Below are 25,177 nucleotides of genomic sequence, written 5' to 3'. Positions count from 1 at the left end.
TAGGTTACCTGCCTAAAAAAAGCAGATCAGACAGGAGGGAGCTAACATCAGTATCAGCAGCTCACCATGCAGAGAATAACATTCAACCTTGCCAATAATTCCTCGCCCAGCATCTCAGGTTGATTAGAAGGTACATAGCCTCACCTGGACCTTGATCATAGAATGAAGGAAGGAAAGAGGAACAGAATTAGGTCAAAAAGACATGACTCTCCAACTCCACAATGAGACTAATTCTATAAAACCATTCACATGTGTTTAATGGTTTCTAAATATAGCAGAGAAGACTAGAGGGTTATTTTAAGAGAGCAGAAAAGAACATGCATAGTAGGCCACATTATACCTGCTCTTATATCAAGTCCCAAACTTGCAGTAAGACCCCACAGTAACCCCATCTGCAGATTAGTACCACAGACAAACATTGGCTGTGTTTGAGAGCATCACATGTAGAAGTCACTGTTTTACAAACCACATTTTATCCTAAATAACTCAAGAATATCTACAAACCAAATTGATCCTAAATAACTAAAGAACATCTACTAATCACCTTTTATTCTAAATAACTAAATAACATCTACTAATCACCTTTTATCCTAAATAACTAAAGAACATCTACTAATCACCTTTTATTCTAAATAACTAAATAACATCTACTAATCACCTTTTATCCTAAATAACTAAATAACATCTACTAATCACCTTTTATTCTAAATAACTAAATAACACCTACTAATCACATGTTATCCTAAATAACTAAAGAACATCTACTAATCACCTTGCATTCTAAACAACTCAACTGATTATGAAAAAGGTTGTGCTATCTGATGTAAGACAATGCACCACAGAGTCTTAACAATTTTACATAACTTTCTACTGCTCAGCTACATGTATGCCTGTTATACAATAAGAAAGAGACAGTGAATACAAATTAGGCTCAAGGAGGTTCAGTCCCATTCATAATCATGCAACATATGTAGGCGTTTCTTATAAATCCCCCAATTTTATAGATTTAAAGGATGTTTAACTTAAGTAACTTCAATAAAGTCACATTGCCCCACAGAGAGATGAGCATGCAACCCCAGCCAGCTGTCCTCCCTTTGCCCTGTCCTTGTGCTCATATCTGCCCAGGCAGGCATGCCGGGAAAGAGAGCAGGCAGGCAGGCAGACAGGGTAGGCAGGCAGGGTAGAAGAGCAGGCAGGCAGGGAGGCAGAGCAGGCAGGGCAGGGCAGGCAGGTAGGGTAGAAGAGCAGGCAGGCAGGGAGGCAGAGCAGGCAGGGCAGGGCAGGCAGGTAGGGTAGGAGAGCAGGCAGACAGGGAGGCAGAGCAGGCAGGGCAGGGCAGGCAGGTAGGGTAGAAGAGCAGGCAGGCAGGCAGGGTATAAGAGCAGGCAGGCAGGGTAGAGGAGCAGGCAGGCAGGGTAGAAAAGCAGGCACGCAGGGTAGAAGAGCAGGCACGCAGGGTAGGAGAGCAGGCAGGCAGGGTAGAAGAGCAGGCAGGCAGGGTAGAAGAGCAGGCAGGCAGGGTAGAAGAGCAGGCAGGCAGGGTAGAAGAGCAGGCAGGCAGGGTAGAAGAGCAGGCAGGCAGGGTAGAAGAGCAGGCAGGCAGGGTATAAGAGCAGGCAGGCAGGGTAGAGAGGCAGGCAGGCAGGGTAGAAGAGCAGGCAGGGCAGGCAGGTAGGTATATTATTATTTTGTTTTATTTTTTATTTAACCTTTATTTAACTAGGCAAGTCAGTTAAGAACAAATTCTTATTTACAATGACAGCCTACCGGGGAACAGTGGGTTAACTGCCTTGAACAGGGGCAGAATGACACATTTTTACCTTGTCAGCTAGGGGATTTGATCCAGCAACCTTTCAGTTACAGGCCCTGGTAGGCAAGGAGGAAGCTTCAGTCCCATTCATAACCATGCAAAATCTGTAGGTTTTATTATAAATCCCCCAATTTCATAGATTTAAAGGATGTTTAACTTACAGTAAGTAACTTATAATTAAGCTGTACGCAATTATGAATTAGAACTGGGCCACACAGGCAAATGCTTTCTGCAGCTGCAGTCCCTCATTTGTATGGTTGTACAGTCATTTTCATGGTCCTGCAGTCTGCACCAACACGTGTTAAACCAAGTGAAGCCTGACTGTCTGCAACCAGCAATAAAATAACTGCATCACTGTAGTCATGATAGCAATAACATAACATGGTTATCAGTTCTACAGACAAGCTAAAGTTTCAAGGTGCAGATTCATCTCCTTATGCAGAGCCAGGGAATCAGGAATCATGCAACATGGTGCCTATTAGAGAAAGTGTTCTGCATAAGAAGATCCAATCCCAAATTCTAGCCTAATCTCCCTTCTGTCTCCCAAAATTGTCATGCGGGCGTTTTTCTTACTGTCAGGGATGGTATGCTTTGTCTTTCTTCATTGGTGACATGAATTGTAAATAGTGCATATAAATCCAATTGTAAAAGGGTGGTGCACCATCATGCAACACGCTTTCCCTCTGTCATCAAGGTCAAACCAGCCATATAACAGATTACCGTGTCCCTGGCAACAAGGCTCCACCCTAAAGCATCCCAAGTGTAATGCTGCTAGGCTGGAATGTCTGTCTGTCTGCAATCAATAAAGTCACATTGTCCCACAGAGAGATGAGCAAGCAACCCCAGTCAGCGGTTCTCCCTTTGCCCTGCCCTTGTGCTCATATTGGCCCCGGGCAGGCAGGCAGGGAAGGAGAGCAGGCAGGGAGGGAAGCAGAGTAGGCAGGGCAGGGAAGCAAACAGGCAGGGTAGACATGCAGGCAGATGAGCAGGGTAGACAGGCAGGGAAGGAGAGCGGGCAGGGAAGGAGAGCAGGCAGGGAAGGAGAGCAGGCAGGGCAGGGAAGGAGAGCAGGCAGGCAGGGAAGCAGAGTGGGCAGGCAGGGAAGCAGAGCGGGCAGGGCAGGCAGGCAGGCAGGGAAGGAGAGCAGGCAGGCAGGGAAGGAGAGTAGGCAGGGCAGGGAAGCAGACAGGCTGGGTAGACATGCAGGCAGATGAGCAGGGTAGGCAGGCAGGGAAGGAGAGCAGGCAGGCAGGGAAGGAGAGCAGGCAGGGAAGCAGATCAGGCAGGCAGGCAGGGGAGGAGATCAGGCAGGGAAGGAGATCAGGCAGGCAGGCAGGCAGGCAGGCAAGCAGGCAGGCAGGCAGGCAGGCAGGCAGGCAGCTTAGCTGACATTGACTGGGGAGTGCAGATTCACTTGGTTTGAGAGCCTGAGGTATTAATGAGGAGAGATCTCCCTCTTGTGGTGGTATTCTTTCATCACATAATTTTACTGTCAAAGGTTAGTCTGTCCTAACAGAGATGAAAACAGCTCACCGGGGGCCAGTGTTCACATGAGATTTTGATTCTGACCAAGACAATGGTGTAAACTCACTGTGTTACCGAATGAACAATGACATAACATTGCTCTAAAATGAAGATTTCTCAGTGGTCAGTGGTAAGTATTGCTTAACTGTGTTTTTGAAAAATCTATACGTTTTTCTTTACACTGATAGATATATGGTAACCTGCTGGTCATCTCTGCATGTCACACCTCCAAAAAAGTGCTCTTGGACCAGCTATAGGGTCATCAGCCTGTGACCACCGCTCCTCAGTGTTTCCCTGTCCGTTACATCTCCTGGTGCGTCTCCCTGCTCGGTCTCTCTGCTGTCCCCTGCAGAAAAACAAACAAAGAGAGATCAATGAAACATCCCAGCTGCCCTTTGACACATTTCATCACTGTCTATGTCTAAAATCATTGTCTGTCACATGGCTTCGTCTGTCAAAGTGGAATAATGATAGTTTCATCATCTGAATTTAGGTACAAGGAATAACAATTGTTCTGTAGACGTGAAAGCAGTTACACAAAGGTATTTGAAAGAAGAAAACATGTATTTGGTTGCTCTGAAGTCACTATATTTTCAGATGGAAGTGGATTGGGAGAGGAGCTACAGGAACCCTACATACATTCATAACTTACCCACTAGGGGAGGCTATAACATCTGAAAACTTAGACTTAGATAGACAACACTAGTGCCCAAAACCCTGTTTAAGCATATGCAGCACCATTGAGGACTCACCATTTTCAAGTAGTCAACTGGGTGGCACTTCCTATAGGTTAAGAAAGGATCCCATGATTCCCTCCAGGTCACCAGGAGGGATCAGCCAATCAATTATACTTGTGAGAAAACATTCCATAACTGCAGGCGGCAGTAAATCACCAAACTTGCCTCCTACCTGTTCGAACAACACACTCCAGGTCTCGGTAAGTACCCTTTCAGTTTGTTTGTCAACTCACATCTCTGAAACTCACTTAGATAATACCTTTGATGATACAGTGGTAGCAATACATGGTTATAACATCTACAGAAAAGACAGAAATACCAATGGTGGAGGTGTTGCTGTTAATATTCAAAAGCACATTCGTGTAAAGCTTAGATAGGATCTAATTTTAAATACTGTTCAAGTAATATGGCTACAGGTTCATCTGCCTCACCTAAAGCCCATTATTGTGGGAAACTGCTATAGACCACCAAGTGCTAACAGTCAGTATCTGGGTAACATGTGTGAAATGCTTGATAATGTATGTGATATCGACAGAGAGGTATAGTTTCTGGGTGATTTAAATATTGACTGGCTTTCATCAAGCTGCCCACTCAAGAAAAAGCTGTAACCAGTGCCTGCAACCTGGTTCAGGTTATCAGTCAGCCTACCAGGTTAGTTACAAACAGCACAAAAATGAAATCATCAACATGTATTGATCACATCTTTACGGATGCTGCAGAAATGTGCTTGAAAGCAGTATCCAGATCCATCGGATGTAGTGATCACAATATAGTAGCCATATCTTGGAAAATCAAAGTTCCAAAGGCTGGGCCTAATATAGTGTATAAGAGGTCATACAATAAGTTTTGTAGTGACTCCTATGTTGTTGATGTAAATCATTTATTGGTCTGTGGTGTGTAATGAGGAGCAACCAGACACTGCACTTTACACATTTATGAAAATGCTTATTCCAGTTACTAATAATCATGCACCCATTAAGAAAATGACTGTAAAAACTGTTAAATCCCTGTGGATGGATGAGGAAATTGAAAATTGTATGGCTGAGATGGATGAGGTATAAGGAATGGCAAATAAGTCTGGCTGCACAACAGATTGGCAAACGTACTGCAAATTGAGAAATCATGTGACTAAACTGAATAAAAAGAAGAAGAAGAAACTATAATATGAAACAAAGATAAATTATATGAATAATGATAGTAAAAATCTCTGGAGCACCTTAAATTAAATGTTTGGTAAAAAGGCAAACTCAGCTCCATCATTCATTGAATCAGATTGCTCATTCATCACAAAACCAACTTATATTGCCAATTACTTTAATGATGTTTTAATTGGCAAGATTAGCACATATAGGCATGACATGTCAGCAACAGATGCTGACACTGCACATCCAAGTCTAACTGATCAAATGATAAACGACAAGCATCATTTTGAATTCCGTAAAGTGAGTGTTGAAGAGGGGGAAAAAATGATTGTTGTCTATCAACAATGACAAGCAACCCGGGTCTGACAACTTGGATGAAATAATTACTGAGGATAATAGCGGACGATATTGCCACTCCTATTTGCCATATCTTTCATTTAAGCCTACTAGTAAGTGTGTGCCTTCAGGCCTGGAGGGAAGCACTTTTCCTTCTGCTACTTAAAAATAGTAAAGCCCCCTTTACTTGCTCAAATTGCCAACCAATCTGCCTGTTACCAACTCATAGTAAACTTTTGGGATTTATTTTTTATTTTTAAGGTATACAAATGAACAACAGACTTTCAGAACGCTTATAGGGAAGGACATTCAACAAGCGCAGCACTTACACAAATGACTGATCATTGGCGGAGAGAAATTGTTGAGGGGATATTTTGTTAGACTTCAGTGAGGCTTTTGACATTATTGTTCATAGTCTGCTGCTGGAAAAACCTATTTGTTATGGCTTTACACCCCCTGCTATATTGTGGATAAAGGGTTACCTGTCTGATAGAACACAGAGGGTGTTCTTTAATGGAAGCCGCTCCAACATAATCCAGGTAGATTCAGGAATTCCCCAGAGCAGCTGTGTAGGTCCCTTACTTTTTTCAATCTTTACTAACGACATGCTGTAGTAGCTGATGTGAATAGTGTTGAGTCATCCGCATACATAGACACACTGGCTTTACTCAAAGCCAGTGTGCTTTGAGTAAAGCCAGTGTGTCTATGTATGCGGATGACTCAACACTATACACATCAGCTACTACAGCAATTGAAATGACTGCGACACTTAATAAAGCGCTGCAGTTAGTTTCAGAATGGGTGGCAAGGAATAAGTTAGTCCTAAATATTTCAAAAACTAAAAGCATTGTATTTGGGACAAATCATTCACTAAACCCTAAACCTCAACTAAATATTGTATTGAATAATGTGGAAATTGAGCAAGTTGAGGTGACTACACTGCTTGGAGTAACCCTGGATTGTAAACTATCATAGTCGAAACATGTTGATACAACAGTAGCTAAAATGGGGGGAGGTCTGACCATAATAAAGCGCTACTGTTCAATCGTGTGGTCAGGTGCCACAAAGAGGGACTGAGGAAAATTACAATTGGCTCAGAACAGGGCAGCACGGCTGGCCCTTAAATGTACACAGGGAGATAACATTAATGATGTTCATGGCTCAAAGTGGAGGAGAGATTGACTTCATCACAACTTGTTTTTGTAAGAAGTGTTGACAAACTGAATGTACGGAGCTGTCTGTTTAAACTACTAGCACACAGCTCGGACACCCATGCATACCCCACAATACATGCCACCAGAGGTCTCTTCAGAGTCCCCAAGTCCAGAACAGACTATGGGAACTACAGTACTACATAGAGCCATGACTACATGGAACGCTATTCCACAATAGGTAACTGATGCAAGCAGTAGAATCAGATAAAAAAACTGATAAAAATACACGTTATGGAACAGCGGGGAATGTGAAGCAACACAAACATGGTGACAGACATGCAAACACACACATGATAACATACACACTATACACACACGTACAGATGGATTTTGTGTTGTAGATAAGGGGTACTGGAATAGGAGGCTGAGGGCACATACTTAGTGTGTTGTGAAATCTGTTATAAATGTATTGTAATGTATTTAAAATTGTGTAACTGCCTTAATTTTGCCGGACGCCAGGAAGAGTAGCTGCTGCCTTGGCAGCAGCTAATGGGAATCCATAATAAATACAAATACAAATACAAATACAAATAGTAGTAGAAGAAAATTGACTGCTTCTCAATGTAGATTGCCTCAATCGCGCTGCCCGTACTGTCACAGATGCCATAATGGGACATACAAAGATGCGATGTCTATCTACAGTAAGTCAGGGCTGTTCAATGTCAGTCCTGGAGGGCCGAAACACTTCTGGTATTTGTTCCTACCTGGTAGTTAATTGCACTCAACCGGTGTCCCAAATCTGACTTGGTCTCTTAATAGAAGGAGAGGATGAAAACCAGAAGTGTTTTCGGCCCTCCAGGACCGACATTGAACAGCCCTGATCTAAGTCTATGATTTCACCTCACCTAGCCAGAGCCCCATAGCCTGGTGGAATCAGTCTGATCTAAGTCTATAATTTCACCTCACCTAGCCAGAGCCCCATAGCCTGGTGGAATCAGTCTGATCTAAGTCTATAATTTCACCTCACCTAGCCAGAGCCCCATAGCCTGGTGGAATCAGTCTGATCTAAGTCTATGATTTCACCTCACCTAGCCAGAGCCCAATAGTCTGGTGGAACCAGTCTGATCTAAGTCTATGATTTCAGCTCACCTAGCCAGAGCCCCATAGCCTGGTGGAATCAGTCTGATCTAAGTCTATAATTTCACCTCACCTAGCCAGAGCCCAATAGTCTGGTGGAACCAGTCTGATCTCGTGATAGCTCACATTGACCAAGCTACACAGAGGACTACTTTGGAAAGAATTGTGGTATCTTGTTGGACTTCTTTGTACTTTTAAATTGTTTTTAAACTGTACAAATTGTTTTACCCAAAAATAAATCAAATCACAGTTAGGGCTGTGGCAGTCATGACATTTTGTAAGCTGATAAATGTCAAGCAAATAACTGTCGGTCTCACGGTAATTGACCGTTAATTAACATAAACACATTTAGTATCTCCTGGCTTCCACGCATAGCCTACAAGCCACTGATGCAGACCTTTGGATCATCTACATTTTAAAAAGTTGAATAAATCCATGTAATATAGCCTACACCATCACAATGAATCCATTATTTATTTTAGACAGTTCTAAAGAAACATGATATGAAGAATATGTAGTCTATTTCAAAAGACCAGAATAGCATACTCTGAGTTGTCCTTATGTTAGGCCCTGATCTGGCTATGCCATATGTCTTTGGGCTACACTAGTTCATTTAGCAGACAAGATTTGCTTAGAATTCTGTTTAATTATTTATATTATTTTATAGTATGAAGAATACAATTGAACATAGCTGAATGAAATAGAAAGGATATTTTCTCCAAACGATTTGAGGGAGTGCACACATGCAGAGTTATTTATGCAACTTTAGTTGTGATACAAATGTTGGGGTATATGTTTTGATTTTTAATACATTCTAAGGCTGCATGATGCGAATCTAATGATGATTTCTTTAAAGTTGCATGAAAGGCATAAGCTCTGCTTTGTTTTTTGTGCAGGCTGTACACACTTCATCAGTCTCTCATTCACAATTTGACTAGCAATTGATAATACCTTGAATTTCCTGCCATTTTGCAGCCAGTGGCCGTTGTGCCCTTGGGCTGAATATAATAATTATAATTCCCTTCTCCCGACTGCTTGCCGAAGCACCTCTCACTCACATGGCTCTCCATGTCATGTGATCGGGTCTTTCTCATAGGCTACAAGTGAAGACAGACACATCAATTTTGAAGATATTGGAAGAACTGTCTCCATTTACTTTTTGTCAGCCAACAAGATGAGTAGGCCTAACGAACAGCAAAAGCACTAGCCTATGTCAATCTACTGTCCACCATAGTACAAAAGTTGACCTATTCTGGGTGAGAAATAAATACTCCAAACAGTCTGGGACTGTTGTGGAGTGCGATACATCCCAAATTAATACAACCACTAGCATCAAAAAACCTGTTTTGAGCTTGACACAACAGATGAGATCCTTTAGCTTAAAATGTTGATAAACTATTAGACTATTTCTTCACATTATAAGCTCAGCAATGCACACACGGCAGTAGGCTATAAGCGTGAATGTGCCATTAGCAGGAAAACACCATTCTCAAAAGTGACCATAAATGCCATTATGCATGTAATGCTTTTATAAGGAAGGTGCATTTTTATGGTGAAAATTATCTTCCCCAAACATCAAACTCATGCATTTATGTATGTATGCCAGTTAGACTCTACACCCATTGTAAAGCGGACTAATGTGCTTCATTTTGAGAATTTATTTGGCCACTTTAGTTGTGATACAAACCTTCTAGGCCTATGGGCTAGGCTACATAAGGTGTGCGACTATGATTTGAAAAAGTAAAAAAAAAAAAAAGCATGGCTGTTTCTTGCCTTAAGCTGGACATCATTCAAAAGTTAAAATCTATCATTCACAACTGACCCCATCACACTATACTTGATTTAATCTTGTCTCTACATATACTAAATAATGTGTGAAATTTGTTTTTATTTTGAATGGACCATTATCATGCACCTGTCTCAAAACAGGAGCAACGGGAAAAATACATGTAATCTATACACTTGATTGGCGGAAAGAGGATGCTTTTCCCGTGGTTCATTTTAATGCCAGCCAGGTAGGCTATACTCCTGTTGTAAATAGAAGCAATGCACTTAATATTAGGAAGGTTGAGAAATAAATATAGTTGGCCTAGCCTATATAAAGCTGATGGGATACTCCTCTTTTTAACAGAGGCCATCACTCTGTTTTCTCACACAATTGCATAGCCTATAGAAATGTTGCACAACATGAGCTCATGGGATCTCATGAAGTGTTTGATTAGATTTTATATCACATTTGCATCGATGTCAAGAGTGATTAGAGGGACAATAGAGTGCTGAGTACCAGGCAGCAGTATCAGAGCAGAAGCCTAATTACCGTGACTAAACAGTCACGTGGAATTTGACTGCCTTCATGACTCGTGACCACCGGTGTGGCGGTAATATGGTCACCGTCACAGCCCTAATCACAGTGCATTTCTTACTGATTGAGCAACCAACATCTTTGTCAATGCAGTGAACAGAGACATAACCCAGTGACCCTATTCTCAACCATGAGATTCTTGAGATGGGTCATTCCCAGCCAACCAGCCTCAGGGCACCTCATTCTTTCATTGTCAACCATGTATCACAGTGCCACCAGATCATTGAAAAACCACACACTTTAAAATAAGTAGTAGGCCTACACCTAGTGTACCCATGGGGTAGTTTATACCATTAAAGTAGAGAGATGGTCTCATCTGAGAAGAAAGTATGACTTACGTATGTTTGCTATTATTAGATCCCCAGGGACACAGCATACATTTCTCCCCAGTGTTCTGGAATGGCCTAGCCATCCTTCTCTAGTGTGAGAGACAGCCTTATTGTCTTCTCAGACATGTCAGTATTTTGGGTGTGATCTAAGCAGGCGTATAGGGTGAGAGAGCCTTATTGTCTTCTCAGACGTGTCAGTATTTTGGGGGTGATCTAAGCATGCGTATAGTGGGTGAGAGAGCCTTATTGTCTTAGACGTGTCAGTATTTTGGGGGTGATCTAAGCATGCGTATAGTGGGTGAGAGAGCCTTATTGTCTTAGACGTGTCAGTATTTTGGGTGTGATCTAAGCATGCGTATAGGGTGAGAGAGCCTTATTGTCTTAGACGTGTCAGTATTTTGGGTGTGATCTAAGCATGCGTATAGGGTGAGAGAGCCTTATTGTCTTAGATGTGTCAGTATTTTGGGGGTGATCTAAGCATGCGTATAGGGTGAGAGAGCCTTATTGTCTTAGACGTGTCAGTATTTTGGGTGTGATCTAAGCATGCATATAGGGTGAGAGAGCCTTATTGTCTTAGACGTGTCAGTATTTTGGGTGTGATCTAAGCATGCATATAGGGTGAGAGAGCCTTGTTGTCTTAGACGTGTCAGTATTTTGGGTGTGATCTAAGCATGCTTATAGTGGGTGAGAGAGCCTTATTGTCTTAGACGTGTCAGTATTTTGGGTGTGATCTAAGCATGCGTATAGTGGGTGAGAGAGCCTTATTGTCTTAGACGTGTCAGTATTTTGGGTGTGATCTAAGCATGCGGATAGTGGGTGAGAGAGCCTTATTGTCTTCTCAGACGTGTCAGTATTTTGGGTGTGATCTAAGCATGCTTATAGTGGGTGAGAGAGCCTTATTGTCTTAGACGTGTCAGTATTTTGGGTGTGATCTAAGCATGCTTATAGTGGGTGAGAGAGCCTTATTGTCTTAGATGTGTCGGTATTTTGGGGGTGATCTAAGCATGCGTATAGTGGGTGAGAGAGCCTTATTGTCTTAGATGTGTCAGTATTTTGGGTGTGATCTAAGCATGCGTATAGGGTGAGAGAGCCTTATTGTCTTAGACGTGTCAGTATTTTGGGTGTGATCTAAGCATGCGTATAGGGTGAGAGAGCCGCTGGGCATCAAAACTGCTACTGATAGGGTTCGAGTCTTTATTTGACATGAACAATGAATTGTCTCGGCTATATTTGAACAGTAAATCGTAACAGAGTGTAACAACGTAGAAAACAGAAGTGAAATGCTTTATGAAACTCCTAAATAGGAAAATTACAGTGATCATCATCATCATCATCATCCTCGTCATACAGACCACAAGCTGTTTCAAGCTGACTCATGGGTTTCAGGCAAGCTGAAGGAGAACTAAGTCTTCTAAATAAAAAGGTACAAATAAAAATGTATTAACTTACTGTTACTAATCTCTGTATTGTAATGATAAAGGGAACTGTGGGAACATAGCTTCTCCAGAAACTGGTTTAAACTAATTTATTTTATCTCTATGAAGATGCACTTCTTTCTAAAAGGGAATTGACAAATATATATTTTCTAACTGTTACCATTGTGTGTGTATGTGTGTGTGTGTGTGTGTGTTTGCATGCGTGCGTATGTTGGTAGGACATGAGGTTACAGGAAAAAAGCCAAAGTTATGCAAAAAGAATGTTGTGTTAACACCTTCAACACCATTGGTTCCTGGTATTTTCCCCTGCATTCTTTCAATTAACCTGGAGTGTGTTTATACAAGTCGCTGAGTGCATCCCAAATGGCACTCTATTCCCTCTGTAGAGTACTACATTTGACCAGGGCCCATAGGGCTCTCGTCAAAAGCAGTACACTTTATAGGGAACAGGGTGCCATTTGGGACACACACACACACTGTAGCAAGTTGTGTGTACACTAGCTATTACAATCAGGAAGTGTGATACTAATAAGGTGTGGCCTGTGGACGGTAGATAACATGACATGAGCATGCAGCCATGTAACCTATAAAGCCCCTCAGTCACTCTCTTCTGTTTCAGCAGCTGTCTGCACGTCGACAATGGCACATAAACATATATTGTGGATCTTTACCCTAACTGCTTCACTCAATCTCTCAGGTAAGTCATTGGATACACCCATCTCCACACAATACAATGACAGGTTAACTAAACCCCAGTCAGCCATCTTCTCAGTGCACTTTAATCAGACTACTACAGTGACTGTATAGATATTTTCATGGGAGAAAGTAAAACAAGGATTTCTAAAGTGAGGAATAAATATAATGAGTTGTTTAATACTGCAAAAATATTTAGATGAAGAGGGGAAAATAATATCTCTACTGTATATGTTTTTCTGAGGGAGTGAAATAATGTTTTGGTTAAATTGGAAGTCTATGTGAGCTTTCAGATTTCCCCATGGATTTGTTAAGTAACAGAATTCGAAATAGCAGCAAAAGTACAACGCGTGTACAAAACATTAGGATGACAGAGACTGACCAGGTGAATCCAGCTGAATGCTATGATCCCTTATTGATGTCACTTGTTAAATCCACTTCAATTAGTGTAGATTTCAGTCGAAACTACTTTTTATCCATTTCTTTCTTTCATGGCTTCTGGAAATACAGAAAGTCATGATGAAAACCTGTGGCACCGACAGAGCACTAGACAGTGATATCATGCTATCAGTTCTACATAGTATAATAGTTACAGTAGTAATTACAGTAGTAAATTGTGTGGCTGAAACTGGACTTTGTACCACAACAATGCCACATTTCTCAGTTCTCTCTCTCTCTTTCTCCTTACCTGATTAGGTGAGGTGAGTCAGGCAGGTACTACCTGTAAGCCCCTGTAAATACACTTAGTGATGAAACCTTAACTTAGACTCATTTTCACAACAACTATTGGGAAACATCATTGTAGTAGTGTCAGTAAGTATTGACACACGTAGGGTGCATTCGTTACACAGACTTTGTTGAAAAACATTTCTTAAATGGAAGCAACCCGAATCAAACGAGGAGGGACCTTCCTGAATTTGTCCAATAGAAACTATCATATTGCTCTGTTTGCTTCCGTTTGGTTCTTAAACGGTAAACAGTTTCCATAATGAATAAATCCAAGGAATGGAAAGAATGACAACACAGAGATAATTACATTATCTGGTAAATTCACCCTGATTGTCGTGGGCATGGCCAGTATTTCAAAACCTTAGCTCTTCCAATAAGTAGAGACATGGAATGAGATTGCCTCATTTGCTCAGTATTGTTTGTTTTAATGTGAACAGTTCGTTGTAAAACATACAATTAAAAAGCCCGCAAATCATGCAAATTCACTTGAAAATACCCATATGTTTAACAATATAATAACCTCATCCCACAGCTATTGCACAAAGGTGGAAGTGACTGGAAAACGAAATGACCAATATAATTACATAATTCCCAATGTTCCTCTGTGGCCCAATCACAAAGCAGTGGATATGTATTGCAATTCAATGGCCATGGTCAAGTACAAATCAAAACAGGCCTGACAAAGAACAAGAAAAGGCATCAAAATAACGAAGCATCTGTATCCATTTGTGTCATACAAGAACAAAACATAACACAGAGTATAATTATTGCTGGAACGCTCATAGGAGCAGGAGTCTACAATATGTCCTGGTTCTGTAGAGTGAGGCAGCCTGATGTACAAGTACACCCCCTGGACAGGACACAAGTCTATCACAGTCTATTATCGTATGCAAGGGTCAAACAGCCTGTGTTCATTGTGTATCTGCGGTATTCATTCTGTAGTTTGAAGAAACAATGTGTAAACAATAATGAAATGCATTAAAGTTCCGCACAAAGCCCAAGCTTATTAAAAGATAGGGCCAAGTCAGCAGAAGCTTTCATTACAAGATAGTTGCCGTAACTCAACCAAAGGTCCAACTATGTTGTTAGTGTACGCACCACACATTAATTTGTCATGGTTTGGTAGACACACACAATGGAATAGCCCATACCCATAATTACAGGGTTGGCTGCACAAGGGACTGTGGGGATGAAGTGGCTGGAAGTTGATGAACAACCAGACGATGAAAATGAAATGTTCAGGAGACCAGGAATTTCAATAGAGTAACTTATATAAGGAAAGCCGGGATTGTGCTGCTGCAGTTCAAGGGCAAAACACTGCTATACTGCCACCTGACGGTTCCTTACCATTGGACCAGTCAATACCTGGAGACAAGCAGGCTAACATCATCCTCTCCAGGTTATTATGTTAAGAATAGATAGGATCAGTGTTGCGATAGACAAAGTGGGTCCATTCTTGAATTCGCTCTCATCTCTCTACCACTCCATCTCTCTCTCTATCTCCCCACAGTGAGTCATGGTCCGCTTGAAGGAGTGAGCGACTATGAGGTGGTCCGACCCATCAGGCTACATTCTCTGCAGAAAAGAGAAACACAAGTAAGTCTTCTCCTGTTCTTCCTCCCTGCACAGGAGCTGTTTTGATGTGAAATACACACCAATACCAAAATATTATTTGTTAACAACTGTGTTTAATGCTTGTAATAAAGTGGTGGAAGACCAACCATGTTAATGTAGTGAGGAGATATTATATTGCATCTAGGGTATCAACTAATCCTAATTCTCTGTAACACTTTATTTGGATAGTCCATCTGTAGATGCTCTACAAAGTATCTACAGTCTATCAGTAACATTTCAACTAACTATCTACTAACCCTCACCTTAAACTTAACCTTTACCCTAACCCTAGCCCTAAATGTAGCAAGCAGTTGCTGATCAACAGATAGTATAGTAAACTATCCATATAAAGTGTGACCTAATTGTCTCCATCAGTCATCCAGACTGGAAACTATGAAGTATGCAATGAGAGTGGGTGGGAAAGACATTGAGATGCATCTGGAGAAGAATGGGTATGTACTCTAGCAAAAGCCTCCTTCAATTTTTTTCTCCAAAATGTTAACCTCTCACACAACATCAGTAGAATGATCACATGCTTCTTCATTCCCCTTAAGAACGGTCAGTATGTAGAGAACTGTCTTACCACAGTGTAATTTTCAGTTCTCCTTTATAATCACACACTGCATCATTGGCAAACGTCATTAATGGAATGACACAATTTTGTTTTACCACAGCATAAATTCCTTTGAACATGTAGGTGCCTGATGAAATAATGGAATGAATAACTTTATTTTGGTTCCCTCAGCGAATTACTCACCAACGACTATAGTGAGACTTACTACACTGAGGATGGTACACCAGTCACCTCTACGCCTCAGGATGTGGTAAGTGATCATAACAAACCCTTGATAGGTAGCAGGAGGCTGTGTAGAAGTGTCTTGATTAGAAGGCCCTTAAACCTTTAAATTAATTCTCTTCTCCAGGACCACTGCTACTACCACGGCACTATTGTGAATGACAGTGAGTCAACGGTCAGCATGAGCACCTGCGATGGACTCAGGTAGGCAGCCCCACATTTCTACAGCATATACACTACAGGTCAAAAGTTTTAGAACACCTACTCATTCAAGGGTTTTTCTTTATTTTTACTATTTTCTATGTTGCAGAATTATAGTGAAGACATCAAAACATTGAAATAACACATATGGAATCATGTAGTAACCAAAAAAGTGTTAAACAAATCAAAATATATTTTATATTTGATATTCTTCAAATATCCACCCTTTGCCTTGACAGCTTTGCACACTCTTGGCATTCTCTCAAACAGCTTCATGAGGCTTCATTAACAGATGTGCATTCTTAAAAGTTAATTTGTGGAATTTATTTACTTCTTAATGCATTTGAGCCAATCAGTTGTGTTGTGACGGATTACAGAAGATAGTCCTATTTGGTAAAAGACCAAATCCATATTATGGCAAGAACAGCTCAAAAAAGCAAAGAGAAACGACAGTCCATCATTACTTTAAGACATGAAGGTCAGTCAATACGGAAAATTTCAATAACTTTGAACATTTCTTCAAGTGCAGTTGCAAAAACCATTAAGCGCTATGATGAAACTGGCTCTGGCTCTCATGAGGACCGCCACAGGAATGGAAGACCCAGAGTTACCTCTGCTGCAGAGGATAAGTTCATTAGAGTTACCAGCCTCAGAAATTGTAGCGCAAATACATTTTTCACAGAGTTCAAGTAACAGACACATCTCAACATCAACTGTTCAGAGGAGACTGTGTGAATCAGGCCTTCATGGTCGAATTGCTGCAAAGAAACCACTACTAAAGGACACCAATAAGAGGAAGAGACTTGCTTGGGCCAAGAAACACGAACAATGGACATTAGACTGGTGGAAATTTGTCCTTTCGTCTGGTCCAAATGGGAGATTTTTGGTTCAAACCGCCGTGTCTTTGTGAGATGCAGTGTGGGTGAACGGATGATCTCCGCATGTGTATTTCCCACCATAAAGCATGGAGGAGGAGGTGTTCTGGTGTGGGGGTGCTTTGCTGGTGACACTGTCTGTGATTTATTCAGAATTCAAGGCATACTTAACCAGCATGGCTACCACAGCATTCTGCATCGATACACCATCCCATCTGGTTTGGGCTTAGTGAGACTATCATTTGTTTTTCAACAGGAAAATGACCCAACACACCTCCAGGCTGTGTAAGGGCTATTTTACCAAGAAAGAGAGTGATGGAGTGCTGCATCAGATGACCTGGCCTCCACAATCCCCCGACCTCAACCAAATTGAGATGGTTTGGGATGAGTCGCACCGCAGAGTGAAGGAAAAGCAGCCAACAAGTGCTCAGCACATGTGGGAACTCCTTCAAGACTGTTGGAAAAGCATTCCAGGTGAAGCTGGTTGAGAGAATGCCAAGAGTGTGCAAAGCTGTCATCAAGGCAAAGGGTGGCTATTTGAAGAATCTCAAATATAAAATATATTTTGATTTGTTGGACACTTTTTTGGTTACTACATGATTCCATATGTTTTATTTCATAGTTTTGATGTATTTCTATAATGTAGATAATAGTAAAAATAAAGAAAAACCCTTGAATAAGTAGGTGTTCTAAAACTTCTGACCAGTAGTTTAAGTCCACAGTGAAACACTATTTTATACCCCAAATCAGTTGTGTCATGTCTATTATATGTTTTTATTTTAGGGGATATTTCAGAACAGCTGCCCAAAGGTACCTGATTGAGCCTCTGTCAGGGGGGGATGATGGCGATCATGCAGTGCTGAAATACGAGGACCAGAGTTCCAAGCCGGTGGTGTGTGGAGTCACCAACACTAGCTGGAATGCAGACTACCCTCCCATAACTAGCAAGAGCCGCTCTCGAGCCTCAGTAAGACATACAATCTATTAATATATTTGAAATTTCCCCATTTAAATATAGTCTGATGTGGTATCTCACATCAAAACAGAAATAGAAGAACAGGAAATTATGTGTTCCAATGAAAGCCATTGATAGCTGAAACGTCAATCTTTTTAACTTTGCTTGAAAAAACATTGAGTTTTTAATGGTAAGCGAGGGTGGCGCCGTTTTCTTTTCAATGATGATCACATTTTTGGGGTTGCACCTTGACTCAAGTTGGATGAGCACACTCCACTTCCTTCCTAAAAAGAAATTAACCATATATATTACAACAATGGTTTCCTGTTTATTAGGGTCCATCTCTACTGCAACAGCAAAAGTATGTTGAGCTCGTCCTCGTTGCAGACAACCGTGAGGTAAGAACTCGCAGACAAATACGTCAGAAATACAAGTCCCACCTTTACCAGAATCAACACAATACACTTGAACATTTCATACGTCAATATTTCGTTAACATTATTTAATTGGCCATTACTTTACCAAATTATATTTAGATCAAACCAACCTATATCTATAATAAATAAAAAATATAAAACACAACATGTAATGTGTTAGTCCCATGTTTCATGAGCTGAAGTAAATGATCCCAGAAATGTTCCAATAGGCACAAAAAGCGTATTTCTCTCAAATGTGGTGCACAAATTTGTTTACATCCCTGTTCATGAGCATTTATACTTTGCCAAGATAATCCATCCACCTGACAGGTGTGGCATGTCAAGAAGCTTATTAAACAGCATGATCGTTACACAGGTGCACCTTGTGCTGGGGGACAATAAATGCCACTGTAAAATGTGCAGTTTTGTTACACAACACAATGCCACAGATGTCTCAAGTTTTGAGGGAGCATGCAATTGGCATGCTGACTGCAGGAATGGCCACCAGAGCTGTTACCAGAGAATTGAATGTTCCTTTCTCTACCTTAAGCCACCTCCAACGTCGTTTTAGACAATTTGTCAGTATGTCCTACCGGCCTCACAACCGCAGACCATGTGTAACCATGCCAGCCCAGGACCTCCATATTTGGCTTCTTCACCTGCAGAATGGTCTGAGATGATCCACCCAGATAGCTGATGAAATTGGGGGTTTGCACAACCGAAGAAGTTCTGCACAAACTGTCAGCAACCATCTCAGGGAAGCTCATCAGCGTGCTCGTTGTCCTCACTGCCATTGTAACCGACTTCAGCGGGCAAATACTCACATTCGATGGCCACTGGCACACTGGAGAATTATGCTCTTCACAGATGAATCCCGGTTTCAACTGTACCAGGCAGATGGCAGACAGTGTGTATGGCATCGTGTGAGTGAGTGGTATGCTGATGTCAATGTTGTGAACAGAGTGCCTGACTGTGGCGGTGGGGTTATGGCATGGGCAGGTATAAGCTACGGACAATGAACAGAATTGCATTTTATCGATGGCAAATTGAATGCACAGAGATACCATGAGGAGATCCTGAGGCCCATTGTCATTCCATTCATCCACCGCCATCACCTCATGTTTCAGCATGATAATGCCTGGCTCCATGTTGCAAGGATCTGTACACAATTCTTCCATGGCCTGCACATTCACCAGACATGTCACCCATTCAGCATGTTTGGGATGCTCTGGACCGATGTGTTCCAGTTCCCGCCAATATCCAGAAAATTCGCACAGCCATTGAGGAGGAGTGGGACAGCATTCCACGTGCCACAGTCAACTCTATGTGAAGGAGATGTGTCGCGCTGCATTAGCCAAATGATGGTCACACCAGATACTGACTGGTTATCTGATCCTAGCCCCTACCTATTTTTAAGGTATCTGTGACCAGCAGATGCATATCTGTATTCCCAGTCATGTTAAATGCATAGATTGGGGCCTAATGGATTTATTTCAATTAACTGATTTCCTCAAATTAACTCAGTAAAATCTTAGAAATTGTTGCATATTGCGTTTATATTTTTGTTCAGTATACAGTATCTAATGAGTCAGTAGTGAGTAATGCATTGTGAAAAAGGATCTCCACTGTTCTCTTGTGAGTGTACTAAAACATTATGCTATTTCAGTACAAGAACATGAAGAGTAACCTCAGGGAGCTGCGTAAGAGGATGTTTGAAGTGGTCAACTTTGTCAACATGGTGAGTCAGTCACTGCAAGGTGGCAGTATTAGCAAACTGCCAGTAAATCCCGTATAAGATCCCCAACAGGACCTACAATAGGTGTTTTTAGCAACATGAGTGTATTTACATACACTAGAGTTGCTTTCAGTTGTATTGGGTTCCACAAAAACAGTCCATGGGAAGCCAGAAGTTAAATGCAATTCCATTCCAACTTACTGTGCCGGTGGGAACAGAGCAGGAAGGTTGGTCATTATGATGGCTGGAATTTGAGACAAAATATCTAATGGACCATATTATTAAACAGGCTTTCCAAATGTGGATCTGTTGTACACCCACTTTCTCTCCGCTTAACTCATGTCAAAATAAAAGTTCCCCACAAGTTTAAAATTTTATTCCACATATGGCACATGTGCAGGACTTTTATTTTGACATGAGGTAAGCACAGAGAAAATGGATCTACAACAGATCCACGTTTGGAAAGTCTGTTTAATAATATTATATTTTCTTAGACCAACCGTCTTGCGGTTTCAACATTAAGTTGAAATGGAATTGTATTTAACTTCTGGCTTCCCACGGACTGTTTTTGTGCAACCCAATATAATTCAAAGCAACACTATTGCATGTAAATAGACCTGCGTCGCTAAAAGCACCTAGACAGGAGCATGTCCCTGCTGTCCAGTCACCCAACACCTCCATGTTACATTTTTTTCCTCACCTTTTTGTCTTCTGTCTCTGCTTGTACAGGACTTGTTTTCTTCTCTGCCTTGTGAAGGTCATTCAACTGAAACCTCACTATATTTTAACCCTATCAGTCGTGAGACCTTTATCTGACCTTCATTTATCTGCATGTCCAGCCCTTATTTTTAAATCATATCAAATTAAATTAAATTTGATTTGTCACATTCCATGAAATGCTTACTGACAAGCCTTTAACCAACAATGCAGTTCAAGAAATACTTAAGAAAATATTTACTAAATAAACTAAAGTGATTTAAAAAAAGTAACACAACAAAATTACATAACAATAATGAGGCTATATACAGGGGGTACCGGTACCGAGTCAGTGTGCGGGGGTACAGGTTAGTCGAGGTCATTTGTATAGTGACTATGCATACAGCTGAAGTCGGAAGTGTACACACACTTAGGAGTCATTAAACTAGTTTTTCAACCACTCCAAAAATGTCTTGTTAACAAACTATAGTTTTGGCAAGTCGGTTAGGACATCTACTTCATGCATGACACAAGTAATCTTTCCAACAATTGTTAACAGACAGATTATTTCACTTATAATTCACTGTATTACAATTCCAGTGGGTCAGAAGTTTAAATATACTAAGTTGACTGCCTAAACAGCTTGGAAAATTCCAGAAAATGATGTCATGGCTTTAGAAGCTTCTGATAGACTAATTGACATAATTTGAAAATTATGTGGCTATTTTGAAGCAACATCTCAAGACATCAGTCAGGAAGTTAAAGCTTAGTTGCAAATGGGTCTTCCAAATAGACAATGACCCCAAGCATACTTCTAAAATTGTGGAAAATGGCTTAAGGACAACAAAGTAAAGGTATTGGAGTGGCCATCACAAATCCCTTTCCTCATCCTATCGAAAATTTGTGGGCAGAACTGAAAAAGCGTGTGCGAGCAAGGAGGCCTACAAACCTGACTCAGTTATACCAGCTCTGTCTGGAGGAATGGGCCAAAATTCACCCAACTTATTGTGGGAAGCTTGTGGAAGGCTACCCAAAACATTTCACCCAAGTTAAACAATTTAAAGGCAATGCTACCAAATACTAATTGAGTGTATGTTCACTTCTGACCCACTGGGAATGTGATGAAAGAAATAAAAGCTGAACTAAATCATTCTCTCTACTATTATTCTGACATTTCACATTCTTAAAAAAAAGTGGTGATCCTAACTGACCTAAGACAGGGAATTTTTACTAGGATTAAATGTCAGGAATTGTTAAAAACTGAGTTTAAATGTATTTGGCTAAGGTGTATGTAAACTTCCGACTTCAACTGTAGATAATATACAGCGACTGTTCAGCAGGCTTATGGCTTGGGGGTAGAAGCTGTTAAGGTGCCTTTTGGTCCTAGACCTGGCGCTCCGGTACCACTTGCCGTGCAGTAGCAGAGAGAACAGTCTGACTAGGGTGGCTGGAGTCTTCGGCAATTTTTAGGGCCAGTGATGTACTGGGCCATACGCACTACCCTCTTAGTGCCTTAAGGTCAGATGCCGAGCAGTTGCCTTACCAGGCGGTGATGAAACCGTTCAGGATGCTCTCAGTGGTGCACAATTAAGTGTTTTACCATTTTCTTTTCAGGACAACCAGGGCTACAAGTAGAACACAAAACAATTTGACATAAACAATTGCATTCATGAGTTTTATTGACATGTCAAAATAAAAAATAAAAAAAAGGTCAGCCAAAGCAAAAACCTGATAAAAAAATGAATTTACATGAATGCTGTCATTGAAAATAAATTGTTTGCTCAGTGGGAAAAGAATATCCAACTAGTCAGTGACAACTGTTTGGAGTTTGTGACAGCAACTCTGTGAGTATATTACAGTATGATTTTCTATGTAGAGCAACCGCTTTCTTTGTGTGGCTTGTGAGTGTCATAGAGCAAAACATGTTCATGAGAGTCTCCGATTTTCCTAGATATCCTTTAATAGTTTGTAGCTCAAACTAAAGATAAAAAAACGTTTTTTTAAAAGTGCTGAGCCACAACACCTTATCTCACAAACAACGCTCTAGCTCCGCCACCCATTAATTGCACAGACTAATTGGTTGCAGAAATAGGCAAATCCAAATGTACAACCCAGAAATCTGTAGCTCAAACATAGCGTTTTTATAGGGTTAGAAGTCCAAAACATGCAGGCGTCATGGTGGGACTGTAGGAGTTCATTGTTATCCAATGAACTGTTAAGGCCGGTTTCCAGGACACAGATTAAGCCTAGACAAAAAAGGACAAGAAAATAAACTCAATGGAGAACCTATCTCCATTTGTTTTAGTCCAGGACTATTCTTAATCTGTGTCCGGGTAAAATACCCTTACTTGTTTTAATGGAGAGAGTCTCACCTCACCATGCAATTAATCTGCCTGCAGGTATACAAGCCCCTCAACACCTTCATTGCCTTGGTTGGTCTGGAGGTATGGTCAGACAATGATAAGATATCAGTGACCGCCCCTGCTGGTGCCACCCTGGATGCCTTTACCAAGTGGAGGAACAGTAACCTGGTCAACACCAAGCATCATGACAACGCACACCTCATCAGGTAGGTCACGATGTACACAACTTATTAGGAAGGCCCCAACGCACACCTCATCAGGTAGGCCTGGACAAACACACCTTCAAGTGTGCCACAATGCACACTTCATCAGGTAGGCCTGGACAAACACATCTTCAAGTGTGCCACAATGCACACTTCATCAGGTAGGCCTGGACAAACACACCTTCAAGTGTGCCACAATGCACACTTCATCAGGTAGGCCTGGACAAACACATCTTCAAGTGGGCCACAATGCACACTTCATCAGGTAGGCCTGGACACACCTTCAAGTGGGCTACAATGCACACTTCATCAGATACCCCACAACGCACACTTAATCAGCTAACTCAAATAAATGGAATTGTTCATCTAAGGTGCCTCACCTCTATCTCTGACTCTCTGATTAAACACATATCTGTGAGGCTCTCAAGGTTTGAGTTGAGTTCAAGATAAACAGGATTATAAACTGGTTGGTTCGAGCCCTGAAAGCTGATTGGCTGACAGCCGTGGTATATCAGACCGTATACCACGGGTATGACAAAACCTGTATTTTTACTGCTCTAATTATGTTGGTAACCAGTTTATAATAGCTATAACGCACCTTGGGGGTTTGTGGTATAAGGCTGATATACCACGGCTAAGGGGTGTATCCAGGCACTCCACGTTGCGTCGTGCTTAAGAACAGCCCTTAGCCGTGGTATATTGGCCATATACCACACCCCCTCGTGCCTTGTTGCTTAAATATAACACATCAAAGAGGCAGATAACACGAGCGCATACCGGAAGTCCTCCAATGACATGACTCCAACAAGATCACCAGGAGAGATTAGCCATTGAAGTTGGATGTCCCACCCAGTTGACTACATTAAAATGGTGGAATCTTTTGGACACTAGAGGCCTCTATCATTTTCTATTGGTGTGCTTGTCAGACAGCTAAATAGGGTCAGGTGACAGTCAGCTGATGGGTCACCTGATAAGGAGGCCATCTTGGTTTGGAACGTTATTCTTGATAGACCCACATTTAAGAATTCATAACATTCATTACCTTAACATGAGTATGTGACATGTATGGGTGCTTGATATATATATCCATATGTGGGGTTCATATGTTTCTTGTTCCCTGTGTTTCAGTGGCATTGACTTTGAGGGATCCACGGTGGGTCTGGCCTTCATTGGGACTCTATGTTCAGATCATTCAGTTGGGATTGTGCAGGTAAAGTACATTTCATTAGATCTTGGCTGTGGTTCAAACTCATAAAAGACACACCCTCGTCCACTTACCCTCGCCTTATGCCCTTAGGGGAATCTCCGTCGCCATCTTGGAGGACGGTCCAAGGGATTAGCCAAGCAAGGGATGTTTGCAACGTAAGCCCCTCAACCCTTGTTTTTAGTCAAGTTTACGAGTGTACAATTATGTTCATTCCGGGGCCTGAAACTCCCCATAATTCAATTTGCGACAATTGTACATGCGCTAAGAAAAGTCCACGAAAACGTAAAAACATCAATGGAGAAGTCAACATACAAGTATAAGTAAAAACGAATGCAAATAAGTTAGAAATGGTGCTACTAATGCACATGATGGCACAAACACGTCTCTTTTAGAAATTGTAGAAATAAAACATTTTCCTTTTGAAGTTCCAGCTAGGCAGCCTAACGTTAGTTTGCTAAATAATTTGCTAACTATCATACAGTATGCGTATATTCATAATTATATATTTAATATAAGTAGACATGCACTCATAATTTACTGTACCACATATAAAGCACCCACAAGCTGCCGGTGGCCAAGGGTGGTCCATTTAAAAATAATTCCTTTCTCCCTCACCCCTTGGCCTGCAAGTGTATACTCATCAGACGTCATGATACGTCATCAGAAGTGTCCTTTTAATTTGAGAGCTGAGGGTATAGGGTGTGTCTTTTAAGTGTTTGGACCGTAT

The 25,177-nt window shown here is 41.3% G+C and overlaps 1 protein-coding gene across 2 annotated transcripts in view; it reads left to right on the top strand.

The window, feature by feature from the left end:
* The first annotated feature begins 4,110 nt into the window (after nt 1-4,110).
* LOC106580518 (zinc metalloproteinase-disintegrin-like berythractivase) overlaps nt 4,111-25,177 on the top strand; it is a 30,662-nt gene continuing 9,595 nt past the window's right edge. The window contains exons 1-11 of one of the 2 annotated variants that reach the window (XM_014161680.3): nt 4,111-4,271; nt 12,590-12,664; nt 14,900-14,985; nt 15,379-15,455; nt 15,749-15,827; nt 15,927-16,003; nt 17,659-17,842; nt 18,166-18,228; nt 19,913-19,984; nt 23,077-23,246; nt 24,372-24,453. In XM_014161680.3, the coding sequence (XP_014017155.3) occupies nt 12,607-12,664; nt 14,900-14,985; nt 15,379-15,455; nt 15,749-15,827; nt 15,927-16,003; nt 17,659-17,842; nt 18,166-18,228; nt 19,913-19,984; nt 23,077-23,246; nt 24,372-24,453 (948 nt within the window). In that variant the 5' untranslated portion in view covers nt 4,111-4,271; nt 12,590-12,606. Of the gene's footprint in view, nt 4,272-11,312; nt 11,955-12,589; nt 12,665-14,899; nt 14,986-15,378; nt 15,456-15,748; nt 15,828-15,926; nt 16,004-17,658; nt 17,843-18,165; nt 18,229-19,912; nt 19,985-23,076; nt 23,247-24,371; nt 24,454-25,177 lie in introns of those variants that run through there. The other variant, XM_082966396.1, reaches the window with a different exon arrangement.

Source organism: Salmo salar, chromosome 20 (genome assembly GCF_965601325.2).
Source record: "Salmo salar chromosome 20, fSalSal1, whole genome shotgun sequence".
Taxonomy (NCBI): domain Eukaryota; kingdom Metazoa; phylum Chordata; class Actinopteri; order Salmoniformes; family Salmonidae; genus Salmo; species Salmo salar.
The sequence above is the reverse complement of the archived record's forward strand: the minus strand, read 5'-3'. Positions and strand labels throughout refer to the sequence as shown.